At 41.0% G+C, this 18,790-nt stretch overlaps 1 protein-coding gene and 1 long non-coding RNA gene across 2 annotated transcripts in view; one reads left to right on the forward strand and one right to left on the reverse strand.

Annotated features, from left to right (window-relative positions):
* SCIN (scinderin) overlaps positions 1–888 on the reverse strand; it is a 77,945-nt gene extending 77,057 nt beyond the window's left edge. The window contains exon 1 of the mRNA XM_027540046.1: positions 590–888. Coding sequence (XP_027395847.1) covers positions 590–788 — 199 coding nt within the window. The 5' untranslated portion in view covers positions 789–888. The remainder of the gene's footprint in view (positions 1–589) is intronic.
* On the forward strand, positions 162–18,022 carry LOC113891676. Its single transcript, XR_003510845.1, has 3 exons — positions 162–351; positions 14,819–14,929; positions 16,005–18,022. It is a non-coding gene; the product is annotated as an uncharacterized LOC113891676 (long non-coding RNA).
* Positions 18,023–18,790: the final 768 nt, after the last annotated feature.

Raw genomic sequence — 18,790 nt, forward strand, 5'->3', positions numbered from 1 at the left:
CTTAATCGTTGCAATTACTAGAGAACGCTAAGCTGAGTCCAGGAAGGCGGGGCGGGGGGGGGAGGTGTGCGGGGTGGGGTGGAAAAAAATATATATATACATATATTCAAGGACTTCCCGCGGCTGCGGACGAATGCCCATAAACTTGTTTGACTTCATCTCCTAGCTGACAGGGAAACCAGGACTGAACTTCTCGGAAGGTGAGCCTAACTTGACCGGCCCCAGGGCGTGGCTGGCAGCCGCCCTGGGAGGAAGCGGGAGTTTGGAGACTGGAACGTGAAAGGGGGAGAAGCTAGAGGAACCAGCTGCAAAACCTGGGAGATGGACTCAACAAAGGTCAAAGCCATGGAGGTAAGACTGCTCCCCCACTTCGCCGCGCCCTGCGTTCGCTAACGCGTTTGCAGGCGCGGACTCTCGCGAGTGGAAGGTCTCCAACCCCAAAGTTGGAGGGGGCGCCCACTGGGGCGCAACCGGCGCGACGGGTCTCCAAGTGGGTCCAGCTAGTGCTGCCTTCCCCCAGCCGGCCACTCGCAATCCCGGGCGGCCTCGCCCCTCCCCGAGCCAGCCCCGCGGCCGGCTCGCCCCTTACCCAGCCAGAAGTGCAGGCGGTAGGTGAAGCCCCGGCTGGCCTGCGTCGTGTGGAGCACCAGGTAGGCATCCCCGACGTAGAAGTTGCCATACGCGCTCTCGGGCACCGGCACCAGCTCCAACTTCTCAATTCTCCAGACCTGCAGCCCCGCCCGCTTGCCCGCGCGGGCGAACTCCTCGTGGTACAGCCCCTGGGCCATGACTCGGGCACGCGATGTTCCGGGGAGTGGACGCGGGGTCTCGCTGACCTGGGAGTCGGACTGAACCCAGACCGATTGGATGGACCCAGGTCGCAGCGGTTTTATAGGGTGTGCTCTGCGGGGAGGCGGGGGAGGGGGCGGGGCCCCCAAAGGGAGGGGCCTAGTGTCCAGACAGGAGTTACTAGCCAGGAGTATCTCAGCCAATCACTTCTCAGCCTAAGCGCAGCATCCTGTATCAACCTCCTGCGCCCTTTCCTGCAGCCCGAGGGAAATCGGAATCTCAGAAATCGTAGAGATCCTGAGAGAACCTTACTGAAAATCCAGGAAATGCGTCCTCCCAGGAAGGACATATTTCTTGGCAACAGATGGAGGAGATCAACAATGAAAACTGTTTAGTGCATCGTTTAGGGGGAAAAAAAAATTGGCTGTCTAGGTAATAATTAATCATCAACCCCATCATTTCATCTGCCAGTCTCTCCATCCCTGCTGGCCACAGTTTCTCTCTGTCTTGATCTTCCCGGTTTGAAAGTGCCACGAGAAACAGCTTGTCAGTTTTCTTGGAAAGAATGAAAACCTGGAAGGATAGCAGTCTTACCCCGGGGATAGAGCTCTATAAGTCTTCAGGGATTCAGGAAGCTGTGGTTAACCTCTTTGCCACCTGCTTCGTTCACCAAGAAAATTTTTTGGAAAAAAAAAAAAAAAGCAGCAATCCTCTTGGGATGTTCTCAGGCTGGGTTGTTTGTGACTGTGGTATTATATACTTAGCTTACCGTGTGAGTTACCTCTTACAAATGCTTCAGGGTGCTGATCTTTTTGTTTTCCCTACAGACTTTGCTTTTGTAGCATGGGCTAAGCACTGTAAAATATAGATGAAAGTTTACTCCTTATTTTGCATTCATTTAACTGAAGCTGATGTGGCAATTGACTTTATTGTTATTGAGAAACCAAATTGCTCAGGATGCAGAGGAAGAAAGCTAGTTTTTATGCATGTACATTTTCTGTCATTGTTTCCCAAATTACAGGCTTCTCTGGAGGTCACCTCTGCTGCTGCTAAATCGCTTCAGTCGTGTCCGACTCTATGTGACCCCATAGACGGCAGCCCACCACGCTCCCCCATCCCTGGGATTCTCTAGGCAAGAACACTGAAGTGGGCTGCCATTTCCTTCCCCAATGCATGAAAAGTGAAAAATGAAAGTGAAGTCGCTCAGTCGTGTCCAACTCTTAGCGACCCCATGGACTGCAGTCTACCAGGCTTCTCCATCCATGGGATTTTCCAGGCAAGAGTACTGGAGAGGGGTGCCATTGCCTTCTCTGGAGGTCACTAATTACATACAATTTGATTTTTCCTTAATTAATTTGTTTTGAAATAGGTATTACATGACCATGGAAAAAGAATTCAGAAGTATAGGTGAGCAATAAAAATGTATCTCTATTTCAGCTTTCACCAGAGGCAGCTGAGTTACCAGTTTCTTGTGTATTTTTCCAGACATATTTGATATTCTTTTATCTACAAGAATATAGATAGCATAGTAATTTTATTTTCTAACAGAAATGGTAATATACACACTGTTCTGTAACAACATATCAAAATATCAATACCCAGTACTCATAGAGCCTCTTCTTTTTACTGACACATGGTATTAAATCTTATAAATGTACTGTAAATTATTTAATCTGTTGAGGTTCATAGATATTTAAATTTTGTCTATATTTTGCTAACACAATGTTGCAAACAACATTTCTTGCAAGCAAGCATTCTTGGTTCTGAGGCTTTAGCAACTTCCTAACTACAGCAAGCCTCAGGTTCCTCATGTATAAAATGGGAAAATAATAGTTTTCACCTTAAAGATTGTTATTTGAATTAAATGCACAACTACCTGTGTTTGTTTGAGCATTCTTTGGCATTGCCTTTCTTTGGGATTGGAATGAAAACTGACCTTTTCCAGTCCTGTGGCCACTGCTGAGTTTTACAAATTTGCTGGCATATTGAGTGCAGCACTTTCACAGCATCATCTTTTAGGAATTGAAATAGCTCAACTGGAATTCCATCACCTCCACTAGTTTTGTTCATAGGGATGCTTCCTAAGGCCCACAAGACTTCTGACTCCAGGATGTTTGGCTCAAGGTGAATGATCATACTATCTTCATTATCTGGGTTATGAAGATCTTTTTTGTACAGTTCTTCTGTATATTCTTGCCACCTCTTCTTAATATCTTCTGCTTCTGTTAGGTCCATACAATTTTTGTCCTTTATTGTGCCCATCTTTGCATGAAATATTCCCTTGGTATCTCTAATTTTCTTGAAGAGATCTCTAGTCTTTCCCATTCTATTGTTTTCCTCTATTTCTTTGCACAGATCACTGAGGAAGGCTTTCTTATCTCTCCTTGCTATTCTTTGGAACTCTGCATTCAAATGGGTATATATTTCCTCTTCTCCTTTGCCTTTTGCTTTTCTTTTCTCAGCTATTTGTAAGGCCTCCTCAGGCAGCCATTTTGCCTTTTTGCATTTCTTTTTCTTGGGGATGGTCTTGACTACTGTCTCCTGTACAATGTCACGCACCTCTGTCCATAGTTCTTCAGGCACCCTGTCTGTCAGATCTAATCCCTTGAATCTATTTGTCACTTCCACTGTATAATCGTAAGGGATTTGATTTAGGTCATAACTGAATGGTCTAGTGGTTTTCCCTACTTTCTTCAATTTAAGTCTGAATTTGGTAATGAGGAGTTCATGATCTGAGCCACAGTCAGCTCCTGGTCTTGTTTTTACTGACTGTATAGAGCTTCTCCATCTTTGGCTGCAAAGAATATAGTCAATCTGATTTCAGTTTTGACCATCTGGTGATGTCCATGTGTAGATTCTTCTCTTGTTGCTTCCAAATGTTCAAGCTGAATTTAGAAAAGGCAGAGGAACCAGAGATCAAATTGCCAACATCTGCTGGATCACCAAAAAAGCAAGAGAGTTCCAGGAAAACATTTACTTTTGCTTTAATGACTACGCCAAAGCCTTTGACTATGTGGATCACAACAAACTGTGGGAAATAATTCAGGAGATGGGAATGCCAGACCACCTGACCTGCCTCCTGAGAAATTTATATGCAGATCAAGAAGCAACAGTTAGAACTGGACATGAAACAACAGACTGGTTCCAAATCAGGAAAGGAGTACATCAAAGCTGTATATTGTCACCCTGCTTATTTAACGTATATGCACAGTACATCATGTGAAATACCGGGCTGGATGAAGCACAAGCTGGAATCAAGATTGCTGGGAAAAGTATCAATAACCTCAGATTCACAGATGACACCACCCTTATGGCAGAAAGCGAAGAAGAACTCAAGAGCTTCTTGATGCAAGTGAAAGAGGAGAGTGAAAAAGCTGGCTTAAAAACTCAACATTCAGAAAACTAAGATCATGGCATCTGGTCCCATCACTTCATGGCAAATAGATGGGGAAACAATGGAAACAGTGAGAGGCTTTTCTTGGGCTCCAAAATCACCACAGATGGTTACTGCAGCCATGAAATTAAAAGACGCTTGCTCCTTGGAAGAAAAGCTATGACCAACCTAGACAGCGTATTAAAAAGCAGAGACATTACTTTGCCAACAAAGATCCATCTAGTCAAAGCTATGGTTTTTCCAGTGGTCATGTACAGATGTGAGAGTTACACTATAAAGAAGGCTGAGCACCGAAGAATTGATGTTTTTGAACTATAGTGTTGGAGAAGACTCTTGAGAGTCCCTTGGACAGCAAGTTTAAGGTTGTTGCTGAACCACAAAAGATTCCAGGATTCTTGGCCTCCAGAGGAGAAGAATTCAATACGGGGCCAGAAATGAGGCTTGATTACTCAGAACTTTTGTGTAATAAAGTTTATTAAAGTATAAAATAGATAGAGAAAGCTTTTGACATAGACATTAGAAGGGGGCAGAAAGAGTTCCCCCTCACTAATGTTAGCATGAAGTTATATACTTTAATTATTACAGTGAATCAAAAGCATGTCTGGAGGTTGTGAAGACCTTACTAGACCCACTCCCATAATTTACATTTTAAGATTACAGGATTAGCCAGAAGGTTTTTTCCAGAAACTGTCCTCAAACAGGATACATTATTGTTATATAACCCTAAGGAATGTAGAGGAAAAAAAGTTTATCCTTTCCTCCTCCTTGAGAATTCCAGATCCCTCTCTCCTTGGGGACCCCCAGACTTCTTATCAAGCCTCCTAGGAAGTGACTCTCTCATTCCCCCACCCCCCCTCCTTTTCTTTTAAGAGCATTATTTTGCCAAGGGAAAGGGGCATCGTTTTCATTCCATAACTACTTCCTGCTATTTAGGGGTATTGTCCCTAAATTGCTGAGGCAACATATTCTCCTAACCCTCATATTGAGGGTCTCTGTTCCAGGGGTCCCAAGTAATAGTTGGAGGAGGCTGTGGCACTCATAGGAGCTTGGACAACCATTTGTAACTTAAAAGCTTTCAGACGGTTAGAAACAAACCATGTTTTACAGTTATATATGTAAGGCAAAATAGTCATTAAACCAAGTTAAACTCAAAAGTCACATTATGTCCATAGTTACATCAGTCCATCTTAAGATTGTTAGATGTCATTACAGAGTTGAAGAGAGTCTTTTCCTTGAAGTGGAGATGTCCACCACGGGAAGCCTTCCACTGATGATAAGGGGATCATTCCGCAGACCCAGCAATTAGATGGATTGTGGAATGTGACATAGGAATGAGTTCAAGACAGGAAGGCATTGTCTTGAAGGTCAAATGGCAGACTCAGGACTTTTGGAGTCAGCAGAAGTAGGCTCACATAGATTATCAGGCCCATCTAAAAAGTACAAAGTCAGAGTATAGAAAGTAAAGACATAAAATGATGTCACTTCCTTCTGGTCAGGGTGCCACCTCTTAACTCGAGTGTGATGCACCCATGAATCAATTCCTGCCACTTTGACAGCTGTGGGAGAAGAAAGAATAACCTGGTAATTAGGGCCTTCCCAGAGGGGCTCGAGAGATTGGCCCCCAGATCCCAATGTTTTTTTCAGCAGCTTGGCTCCTGGCTCAAGTAGAGGCTTGCTTGACTCAGAGGCTGGGTCAGGAGACACCTCTCAGAGTTCCATCAATGCCTGTTGAAAAGCTGAGGACTGAGTTACATAATTAGTTAATTCTAAGGCTTTAGGAAAACTTTTCCATTGAGCATTTTCAGGAATTATTAATCATCCATCCTCCGACTGTAACCATCCTTTATCAGTAATCTTTGCTCCTCTTTTTGCATATCTTTCTAAATCTTCCTCAGTATGTTGTAGTTTTTCCTGTTCCACAGGACCTGTCCAGATTAAGGGTGTCTGCAGTGAAGGGGTTTTGTAAAAATGCGCTTTTCTGGCTTGACAGTCAGCCAGCTGATTACCTTCTGCTACTTTACTCCCATCCCTGCTGTGCCCTTTGCAATGCATAACAGCTACTTCTTTAGGGCAATATACAGCAGTTAAAAGTCTCTCGATCTCTCTGAAATGCTTAATAGGTTCTCCTGTTGCCATATAAAACTGTCTTTCTTTCCATATTGCAGCATGAGCATGTAAAGTCAAATAAACATACTTAGTGTTCAGCTCTCAGCATAGCGGCTGTAGGTTACCTACTTTATGCTTCCCATCCCTAACAAAAGAACTGCCATCTGTAAATCTTTCTGTGTCAGGATTGTCTAATGGGGTATCCATTAGATCTTCCCAAGCTGCATAGTTTAAAGTTAGAAATTGGAAGCAATCATGATCAGGTGTTTCATTTTCCTTCTCAGGAAGGAAAGTGGCAGGATTTACATTTCCACAAACTTTAAAGCTTAGTTATTGGTCCTTCTAACAACAATGACTGATATTTAAGAAGCCTACTGTCTGTCATCCAAGTATTAACCTTATAATTTAAGATTCCACTTACATCATAAGTCAGTACAGTAAGATTTCGTCCATAATTTTTTTAAGGCCTCAGGTATTAATAAAGCCATTGCCCCAATTACTCTTACACAATGCAATCTAGTGAAATTAGGTCTAATTCTCTACTTAGATAAGCAATAGGTTGCTGGTGAGGCCCTCAGGGTTGTGTCAAAACACCCAGGGCCATACCTCTTCTTTCAGTGACAAACAAATTAAATTCTGACCCTGTGGGCAAGCTCAGAGCGGGAGCTTTCAGGAGAGCAGTTCAAAAAGCCTTAAAAGCCTTTTGAGCATCTGGAGACCAAACCAGTTTGTTGGTTTGGGCCTGCTGGGTCTCAGTTATAAATTCATATAAAGGCCGGGCAAGTTCCCCATAACCTGGAATCCAAATGCAGCAGTAGCCTGTGATTCCTAAAAATCCTCTCAATTGCCTCAAAGTCATAGGCAGGGGATGATTTAGTATAGGTTTAATTCTTTCAGGGCCTATGGCCCTAGTCCCTTTTGATATGATTAGGCTCGGATATCTAACAGATTGTTGACAAAACTGAGCCTTTTCTCTTGATGCCTTGTAACCTTAGCTTGCTAGAAAGCTTAAGAATTCCTCTGAGGCTTGTAAGCAAGCTTCCTCTGTCTCAGCACAGAGCAAAATATCATCTATATATTATAGCATAACTGCTTCGGAGCTATTAAAGTTTTGTAGATCCCGTGACAAACTTTGCCCAAATAGGCAAAGTGGACTGGACAGTGGACTGCCCAGACAGTCACTATGGAAGCAGATAGGGAATAAAGTGGGCCAGGGGCTTCAGTAAGCACACAGAGTAAGCTGCCCCAGTATCTAAAAGGAAATCGGTGGATTGGCCCCCCACAATTATTACCACCCGGGGTTCCTCAGGTGTAATTAGGATGGGAGCTTGTGTGGGGACCCTCAGGCACCTTCAGTCCTGATTGTCTTGAGAGTCTGACCCCTGACACCTAAACCTCTTGGGGGAGTCTCTCCTCCAGTGTGGTCCCCTGTAGACTGGACATGGAGCCGGGGGCGGCTTAGATGCCTGAGGGCAATCCCGCTTGAGGTGCCCCTCCTTTCCACAGTAATAGCAAACCCATCCCTTTTCACCTGGGTCCCTCTTGGGATTTTTCTCAGGCTGTTTAAGAACGGTTCTGACAGCCATTACAAGGGCTTCCGACTGTTCCTTTGTCTTTTTCGGCCTTTCTTTCTTTTCCTCATATTACCTACCATAATAGACTGTTTGACCTGGTTGCAACAAATTATCTAAAGACTGGTTTGGTCCATACGCTTGTTTTAATAGCTTACGGTGGATATATGGAGCTGTAAGTGAGTGCGAAATCTTTTAAGATCACTCTTCCCTCTTCACTTTCGGGATCAGTCTCAGTGAATCTGCAAAGGGCTTCTCTCAGTCTATCTAGGAATTTACCAGGAGCTTCCTTCTCCTGTTCTATGTTTGCCACTTTGGCATAGTTTAAAGTTTTAGCATGCATTTGCCTGAGTCCTTCAAGAATACATCCGACAAAATGACTCTGATCCCATCTCCCTTTTTTAGCCTTGTTATAGTTCCAGTCTGGTTCTACAGTTGTAGCCACGCGTTCTGGGAAACAATCTCACTCAGAAGGACAGTGCAGATAGTGGACACCGGCAGGCCCAAGGCAGAGTCTCCTCTTAGCCAAGGACCCCGACCAGTTTTTGTGAAAACCTTATATACCCTAAGATTACCCTGGTGGCACAGAGGTTAAAGCGTCTGCTTGCAATGTGGGAGACCTGGGTTTGACCCCTGGGTCAGGAAGATCCCCTGGAGAAGGAAATGGCAACCCACTCCAGTATTCTTGCCTGGAGAATCCCATGGACAGAAGAGCTTGGCGGGCTACAGTCCATGGGTCGCAAAGAGTCGGACACAACTGAGCAACTTCACTTTCACTATATACCTTAAGTGTATAAGGTTCCCTCAAACTAGTCTGAACAAAGGAAAAAGAAAGATACAAAGTTTACCCGCAATCATATACCTTAAGCCTAGATAGTTAACAATGGACAATTATCAATAGGCCTGTGGTCATACCCCAATAAGCATAATAGAATGTATGAGTCTATTTGGTTACACAGATAATTAGGGTATTCTTTTAGGTGACTGAGAGTCTAGGTAGGAGCCCTGGGGCTCTTCCTTCAGGGGGCCTGGTTTTCCAGTTGATATGTCATTTCCATAGATACTGGGCATATAGTTCAAAGTCCACAGTCCGGCCCAAGATGGACTTCTGATTTCAAGATGGAGCCTTTTCTGTTTCCTCCTTCACTATAGTTGGGACTGCCTGATTCCCAGTGGGGAGGGCGGCTATCTCATTCTCCCTCTTCCCTACTGATTCATTTCCAAGCCATTCATCTCCATAAGCAACAGCGTTCCGCCAAACTCGACTTTTTGAGCTGGGAGTCAGCATTTGTCCCAAGATATATATCATATCCTTCCATGTAAGGTCATAAAGCTGAGTAACACCTTTAAAAGCTCTAATATATTTTTCTGGGTCCTCTAAATAGTCTCCCAGATCCTCCTTGATTCTTTCTATTTCTTGATAAGAAAAGGGCTTATTAACTCTCATAGACTGATTATTTCTCCTGGTGGATGCTTCATGTAGAGGCAACAGCTTGTGTGGCTGTTTCTCAGCCTCTCTGGCTGCTCTGCACATACCATCCCAGGGATAGATTGGAGAAACCTGCTTTTCTCCATCTCTTTGTCTCCTGTCCTCCATCTCATCCTGTATTTCACCATTAGTTTTTGCTGTCTGAGCTTCTCTTACTTCGATTGTCTGAGTTTCTATTGAAACCAGAGTAGTCTGAGGTCGTACTGAGACAGGGGTTGTTTGGACCTCTACTTGGGCTGTTTGACTCTCAGTTTGGGTTTTTACTGAGACCAAAGCAACCCTTCCTGGGGATGGTTCTCTGACTTTCAGTTTGCTCAGTTTGGAGCCCCAGGTAAGGGGGCAAAGTAGGAAGACAAAAGGGAGCTAAAGGTTGCACACCCAAAACTATACCCTTAGGACGTAAGTCTGGCATGCCTTGCAGAGAGAAAAAGAGCAACACATATGCTGCTGCTATCCATTTCCCTTGTTTTCTACAGAACCGGTCTAATTGTAAAACAGTATTATAATTAAGAAACCCTCCAACCGGCCACCGTTCACCATCCTCCAATGGATACCATGGCCATGCAGTATCACATAGGAAGATCAGGCGTGTCAAAGGAGCGAGGCTGGAATTGTTAGCTCCCATATGTAAGAGAGAAAAAAAGTGACCAGCACCATCTTTCTACTGGAGGCATCCCTCCCTGCTCTAGATGGAGGTGTAGACAGACTTTACACCTAAGCTTTCCTTCCCTGGTTAGACTTAGTCTGTCCCTTACAGATGCAGGCACCGTACTCGTCCCTCCTGGTTGTACCACCAAGGTGGGGTGGAGATGCACCAGGGGTAGACCTGATGGCATTCCAGACTGATGTCTAGTTCCTCACCATTAAAACCTTGCTTGCCTCTGATGCCACCCGGGGTGCTGTCAGAGTAACCTTCCAGAATGCCTCCCAATCTAAGACCCGCTGGGGGAAACATTCATCACCTGAGTGCTTGTGCACGACCCTGAGTATATTCCTGACCACAATAAGACTGGTATGAACATAAAACTGAGATGTTCCTTCCAAGTGTCACCACACCAGTATAAGCGATAGCAAAAGAGATGGTGAAGAGCTGGCCAGTGAGGAAAAAGTGATTTTTGTCCTCCAGTTATTAGGGCTAGTCCTTCCAGTTCATTCCCACAGATTTTACAGAAAGAATATCTAAGGAGTTGGGACAGAAGCCACTGGAAATTCTCCTCTGGTCCACTAAGAGCTAGTGTTATCGGAGTAAGAAACCCATTGCACTTCCAATCTAAGTAACCTTTAACCTCAGAGATGCTCCTGGAGCTAGAGCTCCATCCAACTTTCAAACTTTTGACTCCTAGCTAGACACTTCCTGACTATCAATCCAAGTTTGGGACCTGAGTACCGGTACACAGTAACAGCATAGATCACAAGTCCCTTGAAAGTCTACGATCCAACAGATAGGTTAGTAGTTCTAATTCCCAAGAAGTTATGAAACGGTCAAAGAGACAGCAAAGTTTGACCGAAAAAGGAAAGTTCAGTCCACACGCTTTGTCCATTTCTGCTTGGTACCCGAAGGAGACATTGGGTACCTCTTGGCATTGGCAGGTTGTTATAAACCCCAACAGGTTTCTGCCATAAGCCCTATGAGGTCACTGTAGAAACGCAGAACAGGGCTCCTCACTTGCGTCACACAGGGCATGTCATTCAGTCACGTAAGCACACTGTAGAGTTAGTAAAGTACAGCAGAAAATGTGTTCACTAGAACTAAGAACTAGAGCTCCAAGCATCCTTACCTTGTCCTGAAGAACCCCGGATGAGCCCCCAAGATGAAAGGTGGTTGCTGAACCACAAAAGACGCTGGGATTCTTGGCCTCCGGAGGAGAAGAATTCAATACAGGGCCAGAGACGAGGCTTGATCACTCAGAGCTTTTGTGTAATAAAGTTTATTAAAATATAAAAGAGATAGAGAAAGCTTCTGACATAGACATCAAAAGGGGGCAGAAAGAGTACCCCCTCACTACTGTTAGCAATGGAGTTATATACTTTAGATTAGTTATTACAGTGTATTGAAAGAATGTCTGGAGGTTGTGAAGACCTTACTAGACCCACTCTCATAAAACTTACATTTTAAGATTACAGGGCTGCCAGAAGGTTTTTTCCAGAAACTGTCCTCAAGCAGGATACATTATTGTTATATAATCCTAAGGAATGAAGAGGAAAAAAAGTTTGTCCTTTCCTCCCTGTTGAGAATTCCAGACCCCTCTCTCATTGGGAACCCCCGACTTCTTGTCAACCTACCTAGGAATTGACTCTCTCACAAGGAGATTCAACCAGTCAATCCTAAAGGAAATCAGTCCTGAATATTTACTGGAAGGACCGATGCTGAAGCTGAAACTCCAATGCTTTAGCCACCTGATGCAAAGAATGAACTCATTGGAAAAGACCCTGATGCTGGGAAAGCTTGAAGGTGGGAAGAGAAGGGGACAACTGAGGATGAGATGGTTGGATGGCATCACTGATGTGATGGACATGAGTTTGAGTAGGCTCTGGGAGTTGGTGATGGACAGGGAAGCCTGGCGTGCTGCAGTCCATGGGGTCGCAAAGAGTTGGACAAGATTGAACGACTGAGCATGTATGCACATTATGAGGTGGTAAGCTTTCTTTTGCTCCTCTAAACTCCTTCTCCATCCTTCTGCACCTTGTAGCCCTCCCTTAAGACCCAACTGCATGACCTAGAGCAATTGGGCTTCGGTGTCCTCTGGCTTAGGGGCTGCTTGAAAATCAGAGGGAGAGGACAGTAAGGTCAGAGTATTTATTTCCTCGACTTCCTCTACCAAAAGTCCCTGTACTTTTAAAGACAAATAACCAACTTTTTCTCTCCTTTGGATTCAAGCAACTGTACCCTTAGGCGCACTATCCCTTTTGGTTCCTCTGTCCTTCTATTAATGTATGTAACCTCTAAAAAATTAATAATATGAATTTTTCTCCTTTGTATATGCCCTCTGTCACAGATCGAGATCCTAATTGCTAAAAACTATTAGCTACATTCTTTTTTTCTCCTAACACAATGTTAGGTAGATATGAGAAGGCTTATTTTATAAATGAGGCAACTGAAGCTTTGTAACTTGTCAAAGATCATGGAACTAGTGAGTGGCCAAAGGGGAATTCAAGCTCACTGTGTCTAATTCAAAAACATATGTTCCTTACTCTTTCAAGACAAATTATTTGGCCAAGATTTGTTCATGTAAGTACGCATTGTATTTTTATTTTCTTCAGACTTGTCCTAGAGAACTTCTGATCTCATGTGTCCCATTTAGCACTAGGAAGTTTAGCTTTGTCACTGAACCGTTACATGTCTCGGTTTTCTTATCTGTAAAGTTAAAATCATGTGTTCTCTTCCTTCCTCTAGGGAAAAAAAAATATGAAAACTGGTGATCTAGAATTAGGACAATTTAAAAATCAGAGTTATCACTTAAGTTCAGTTTCAGTTTTAGTGATAATTCCTTTCCTTCTGGTGAAGGAATTCCTCTTAATGATTAAATAAAAATGAAAGGAGATAATTTCTTTTTACTAAAGAAATAAAAAGGAACTTTGATGGATAAGTGAAATTCCCTCTTGCTTATGCAGGCACTAGGGTGGGCTTCCCAGGTGGCACTAGTGGTAAAAAAAAAAACCTGCCAATGCAGGAGACATAATAAAAGTGGGTTCAATCCCTGGATCTGGAAGATCTCCTGGAGGAGGGCCTGGTAACCCACTCCAGTATTCTTGCGTGGAGAATCCCATGGACAGAGGAGCCTGGTGGGCTACAGTCTACAGGGTCACAAAGAGTCAGACATGACTGAAGCGACTTGGCACACAGCAAGTGAGGTACCTGCCTGGGATGCAAAATTTACAAGGGCACCAAAAATGTTCAAGAATCAAGGTCAATAATATTTTAAGGCAGCGTTTTTTAAAATCAAGATTAATGCAAAAAATTACGATAAAAATAGCAAAGTTTAAAATAAGGACAGACTTGTTAACAGTGCTAGATGGGATCATATTGGATGCTGAAACAAAGGAAAAAATACTGATCTTCCTTTACTTAAAATTTTGATATTTTTGTTTATTGTGGGTTTTTTTGCATTGTTGTTGTTCAGTCACTAAGTCATGTCTGAATCTTTATGCTCTCGTATCTCATTTTTCTTGTCTGTGAAATGGGAATACAGACAGGAATCCTTGTAAAATTGTAATTATTAAATGTGTTGTTGTTTGCAACCCCATGGACTAGACTGCCAGGCTCCTCTGTCCATGGGATTTCCCAGACAAGAATACTGGAGTGCCAAGCCCTCCTCCAGGGGATCCTTCCAACCCAGGGATCAAACCCACATCTCCTGCATTGGCAGGCAGATTCTTTACCATTGAGCCACCAGGGAAGCCCATTAAATGGATAAGTAAATATAAGCCTGCAATACTGTCTGGCATAAACTCAGCTGAGATTGATGAATGGTTAATTCACTTCTCCAAATCCAATCCTTTAAGAAATATGTTTCTAAGTCTAGTTCAGATAAGAACTGCCCATTTCCTATACAAAAATAGGTCTCTAAAACCAGATGTCAGTTTCTTTTCCATGCCTTTATTTTCTCTTTTTCTCTTTCATAACCTACGTTCTTAAAAGTGATTATTTTCTCCTCTTCATGCTATTGCCCTTCTTCCACTATCCATCTATTGAAGTTTTACCATTTCTTTCAGGTTTAATTGAAGATATACATCTTCATTGTCATTATACCCTTGGCATCTCTAAATTTTAGGAAACTCTCTTTTCCTAATGCTCTTGGTATGCTCTTACATTATAGCAACTACCACACTCTCAAGCAAGTTTTCTCTCACAAGACTGTAGGCTCACTCAGAGACGAATATCTCATTATTTTGTTCTCTGATCTTATGGTAACACATGCTGAAAATGTGTGGTTAAATAACTGATTTTGGATTAAATTACTTTTTTTTTTTGGTCAATGTATCAATCCTCTCTTAGTCCAGATAAAAACTACCAAGGTGGATAAGTTTTTTTGTTTGTTTTTTGTTTTTCACTAAGAGTCTGAAGATTTGAGGTATGGGACCTTGGTTAAATTCAAGGTGCTTGTTCTTCTAGAATGTTAATGCCCAAGGGAAAATGATACATAGTTTAATCTATAAAATAAATAGCAATGTTAAATAATATAATTAATTCATTGTGAAATTCACTGGGATGAGCTAGTAAAAAAACAAAACAAAAAATTGGCTTCAAGTGGCCTTCATTCTCCAAATCATAAAATCTTAGAGTTGAGAGGCAGCTAATTTTATTTCCATTACTGATTCATGACCACAGAATTGTTGAAATTAAACATATGTGAATAACAGGATGTATACACTTTTTTTTTCCAGTAGAGGAAAATGCTTCATCTTATTTTTTGTTTTCCTTTGACTAAATATTAAAAGAACATAATTAAAAATATATCTCTTTTACAGGCAATCCTGCTAAACTGTATTAACCTGTTTGATTTACCAAATGAGTTCAGGGTTTAAGCATGGAACCTGGAGTCAGAAGATGTGAGTGTTGTGAAGACTGAAAGAAGTAAGGTATGGCAAAACCCTGTGAACACAGTCAATGAACATAGTTAATAATCAGCCTGATCCTAAACCCAGTGCTTTTCTAAAGCAGGTGATTATTAAAAGTGAAAATGCACTCTAAGGAAGTATATTTCCATCTCTCCTGTCCACATCAGACAAAGTAGAATTTTTAAAAAATTCACCTTTCTTTCTTTTTTTTTAGATCAGTCAGTATCTAGGACTTTATCTTTTACCAGTTAGTTTAAAATTGCACATAATACTATAACTATAAACTATAACTAGAGCCACGTCCATGGCTCAATGCTACAGTAAAGGTTTTATTGGTCTTGAAAATCTGCAGTTGGGATAATTTATTTCTTGTAAACTTATTTACTACAGTGGGTTGGTTCAGTGCTTTTCTGTAATTTTTTGTTATATATAAAATCATTTATTATTATTATTATATAGGAAATAGCTAACCCATATGAGATTATTGAGACATCATCATTATTTTAGGAATTTACATATTAGAGAATGCACATGACCAAAAGAAGATTGAGGGTTCAAGGTCTTACAGAAATTTATGATCTTAAAATGATAATTTTTGTTTTAAGCTTATTTTTATGCAAATAGGGGTCTGAGGAGGATTCTAGCTTTAAAACTATGACAGAATTGAGGCTAAAGCTGCTTGAACAGTTTATTTTTTTGCCTGATTTTTCTAAATATAACTATTTACTAATAATCATGATGAGTGTTTTATTTAGTTTTGTTTGTAACCCTGAGTTTACCATCTTGTGAGAGATAACCTAAAATTTTCAAGAAATACGTCAACAATTATTTAGGGCATTTGAATGGCAGAACTGTGATCATAGAGAATAATAGAAATCAGACATGATCAGATCATCATTTTCTTGTACAGGTACTTGCAAAATTAGGGTTAATTAACTCACCTAAACCAAAGAGCAGATTGCTGAAAAGTTAAGGCTTGACTGAACCCTTCTCACTGACCGGAGGTCACTTCCTTTAGCTAATTCTCTTCTTGACTTAGTATCTGTTTCTATCAGTTTAAGTTGAGCAATCTGACTGGTAGTCCTTTTACTCTTAGATTTCACCTCTTCCATGTCTACCCAGTCTCTCTCCTGAAATGACCAAGATTCAAAATAAGTCATTCAATAACTGTTCCCTGGACGCCTGGAACTCACGCTTCTTGCTGAGGCCCACAGAGGAAAAATGGAAGACAATTTCCCTCACCAAGGAAATCGTGGGGCACTGGGATACTTGGAGGTCTTATAAAAAGAGGGCAGAGTTCTTTTGTTTTTTTCTACTATTTTTATTGTGCTTTTTCTGATTATAATAGTTACATATGTTCATTGAAGACAATTTTGAAAGTACCAATTATGAATGAGATTAAAATGATCCCTAATCACACAACCTAAGGATAAGTTCTGATAACATTTTAACCAAAAATAAGATCATGAAATGAAACTCTACATTTTGATATGCAGTTTGTTTTATCATCTCTAATATTAATACATAGATCTTTTCACTGGGCGGGTGGAGCTGAAATCAATGTAGAATTTTCAAAAGCCCTGTCCTCACCTTTGAGAAACCCTGATTTGTAAGGCATGAACAAATCATGTGTCATTTTAGAGTCTTTGAGAATATAATTTTACCTTTTATTTTTATTCAAAAAAATTATAAGAGTCACACTCACCCATAATCACATCTTTCTTACTCTCTATTTTGACAAACATTGTATTATTTTAGAAGTGAATGCCCATCTGGCCCACTGAAGTCCACTTTGTAGAGGACACGTTTTAACAATCTGATGCACAATTTTTTCAAGTTTTTCATCGTTACAGACATATCCATGAATCATCTTTATGACTTTCTGTCTAGCCGTCTCTGTTCACCCTCGCATTCACCCATCTCTATGTACGTCAGTGGTTAAAAGCACAGTTTGGACTCAACTGTCCTATATTCAGTTCCCTGCTCGGTCAATTTGAGCTGCGTAACCTGTGGCACCTCAGTTTTCTCATCTCTAAAATGGGGGTACCACATGGTAGGATTGCTGTGTGGAGTAAGTCAGTTAACATAGATAAACTTGAAAAAATTCTTGGCAGATAGTGAACTCTCAATAAATGTATGTTATTATTCACCCACAAACATATATATTCACATACATATTTCAACCAAAATGGAGTCTATATTCATATGTAGCTTGCTTTAAAAATTATTAATAAATTATAAACATCATTTCAGGTAAGGATATATAGAACCTTGTTAAAAATAGTAACTGCTTTGTATTCCACTGTATTAATATACCATTCCCCAATTATATACTTCTACTTTCAAAAGCATCAATTTAAATAACATGTCAATAAACAATCTTCCATATGTATTATTCTTTATTCATGTGTCACTATTTCTGTAGAATAGATTTCAAAAGTGGGATTTCTAGATCAAATAATATCTACTCGTGTCTATGTATTGATTTGAAAGATAATATATATCATATATGAAATTCTTATTTCTAAACTTTCTATTCCATCTACTGATTTATGTATTCATTGTGGCATGCTTCTTTTATCACAATAATTATATTTTCCTTTAATTTCTGCTGTGGTAGGTCCTCACTATTTTCTTCAAAACTTCCGTATCAATTCTTACATATTTGACATGTAATATTAAGAATCATCTGAACATTAAACTTTTTAAATGACCTTTATTGTCTTCTTTCTAATGTTACAAGACATGCATAAATACATAAAGATTAACAATAACCCATAATCCCCACCCCATAGAGATAACCATCACTAGCATTTTGATGCATTTCTTCCCAGTGTCTATGTATTTTTTTTTAACTGAAGTATAATTGATCTACATTACTGTTAGTTTCTGGTACACAACACTGACTCAATATTTCTACACATTACACATGATCACCATGATACGTCTAGTTATCATCTGTCACCATCAAAAATATAACAATAGAATTGACTGTATTCCTCTTGCTGTACATTTCATCCCCATGACTCATTTTTTTGGTAACTCTTAATCTACCTCACCTCTTTCACTCATTCCCCCCAAACCCTACCCCCTCTGGCAACCACCTGTTTGTTCTCTGTATTTATGAATTGTTCTTTTGTTCTATTTGTTCATTTTTTAGAAGATTCTACATATAAGTGAAATTATACAGTATTTCTGTCTTATTATTTCACTTAGCATAATATCTTCTAGGCCCATACATACTGTTGAAAATGACCAGATTTCATTCATTTTTATGGCTGAGCAGTATTTCATTGTATACATATATACCACATCTTCTTTATCCATTCATCTTTCGACGGACACTTAGGTTCCTTTGATAGCTTGGCTACAGCAAATAATGTCGCAATGAACATAGGTGTTTATGTATCTTTCTGAGTTAGTGTTTTTTTCCCTTCTTTGGAAAAATACCCAGAAGTGGAATTGCTGGATTCTATGGTAGTTCTACTTTAACTTTTTTGAGGAACCTCCATACTGTTTTCCACAGTGGCTGTACCAATTTACATTCCCACTAACAGGGCAAAAGAGTTCCCTTTTCTTCACATCCTTACCAAAGCTCGTTATTTTTTAAAAATTGATTTTACTAATTTATTCATTTATTTTTGGCTGTGCTGGGTCTTTGATGTTGTGCAGGCTTTTCTCTAGCTGTGATGAGCAGAGACCTCTCTCTAGTTGCAGTGCATAGGCTTCTCACTGTAGGGGCTTTTTTGTTGCAGATCACAGAGGCTCTAGGGTACACAGGTTTCAGGGTTGCAGCACATGGGCTCAGTAGTTTCAGCTCCGGGGCTGTAGCGCACAGACTCAGAAGCTGTGGCACATGGGCTCGGGTGCTCCATAGCATGA

Source organism: Bos indicus x Bos taurus, chromosome 4, assembly GCF_003369695.1.
Source record: "Bos indicus x Bos taurus breed Angus x Brahman F1 hybrid chromosome 4, Bos_hybrid_MaternalHap_v2.0, whole genome shotgun sequence".
In the NCBI taxonomy this organism is placed as follows: Eukaryota; Metazoa; Chordata; class Mammalia; order Artiodactyla; family Bovidae; genus Bos; species Bos indicus x Bos taurus.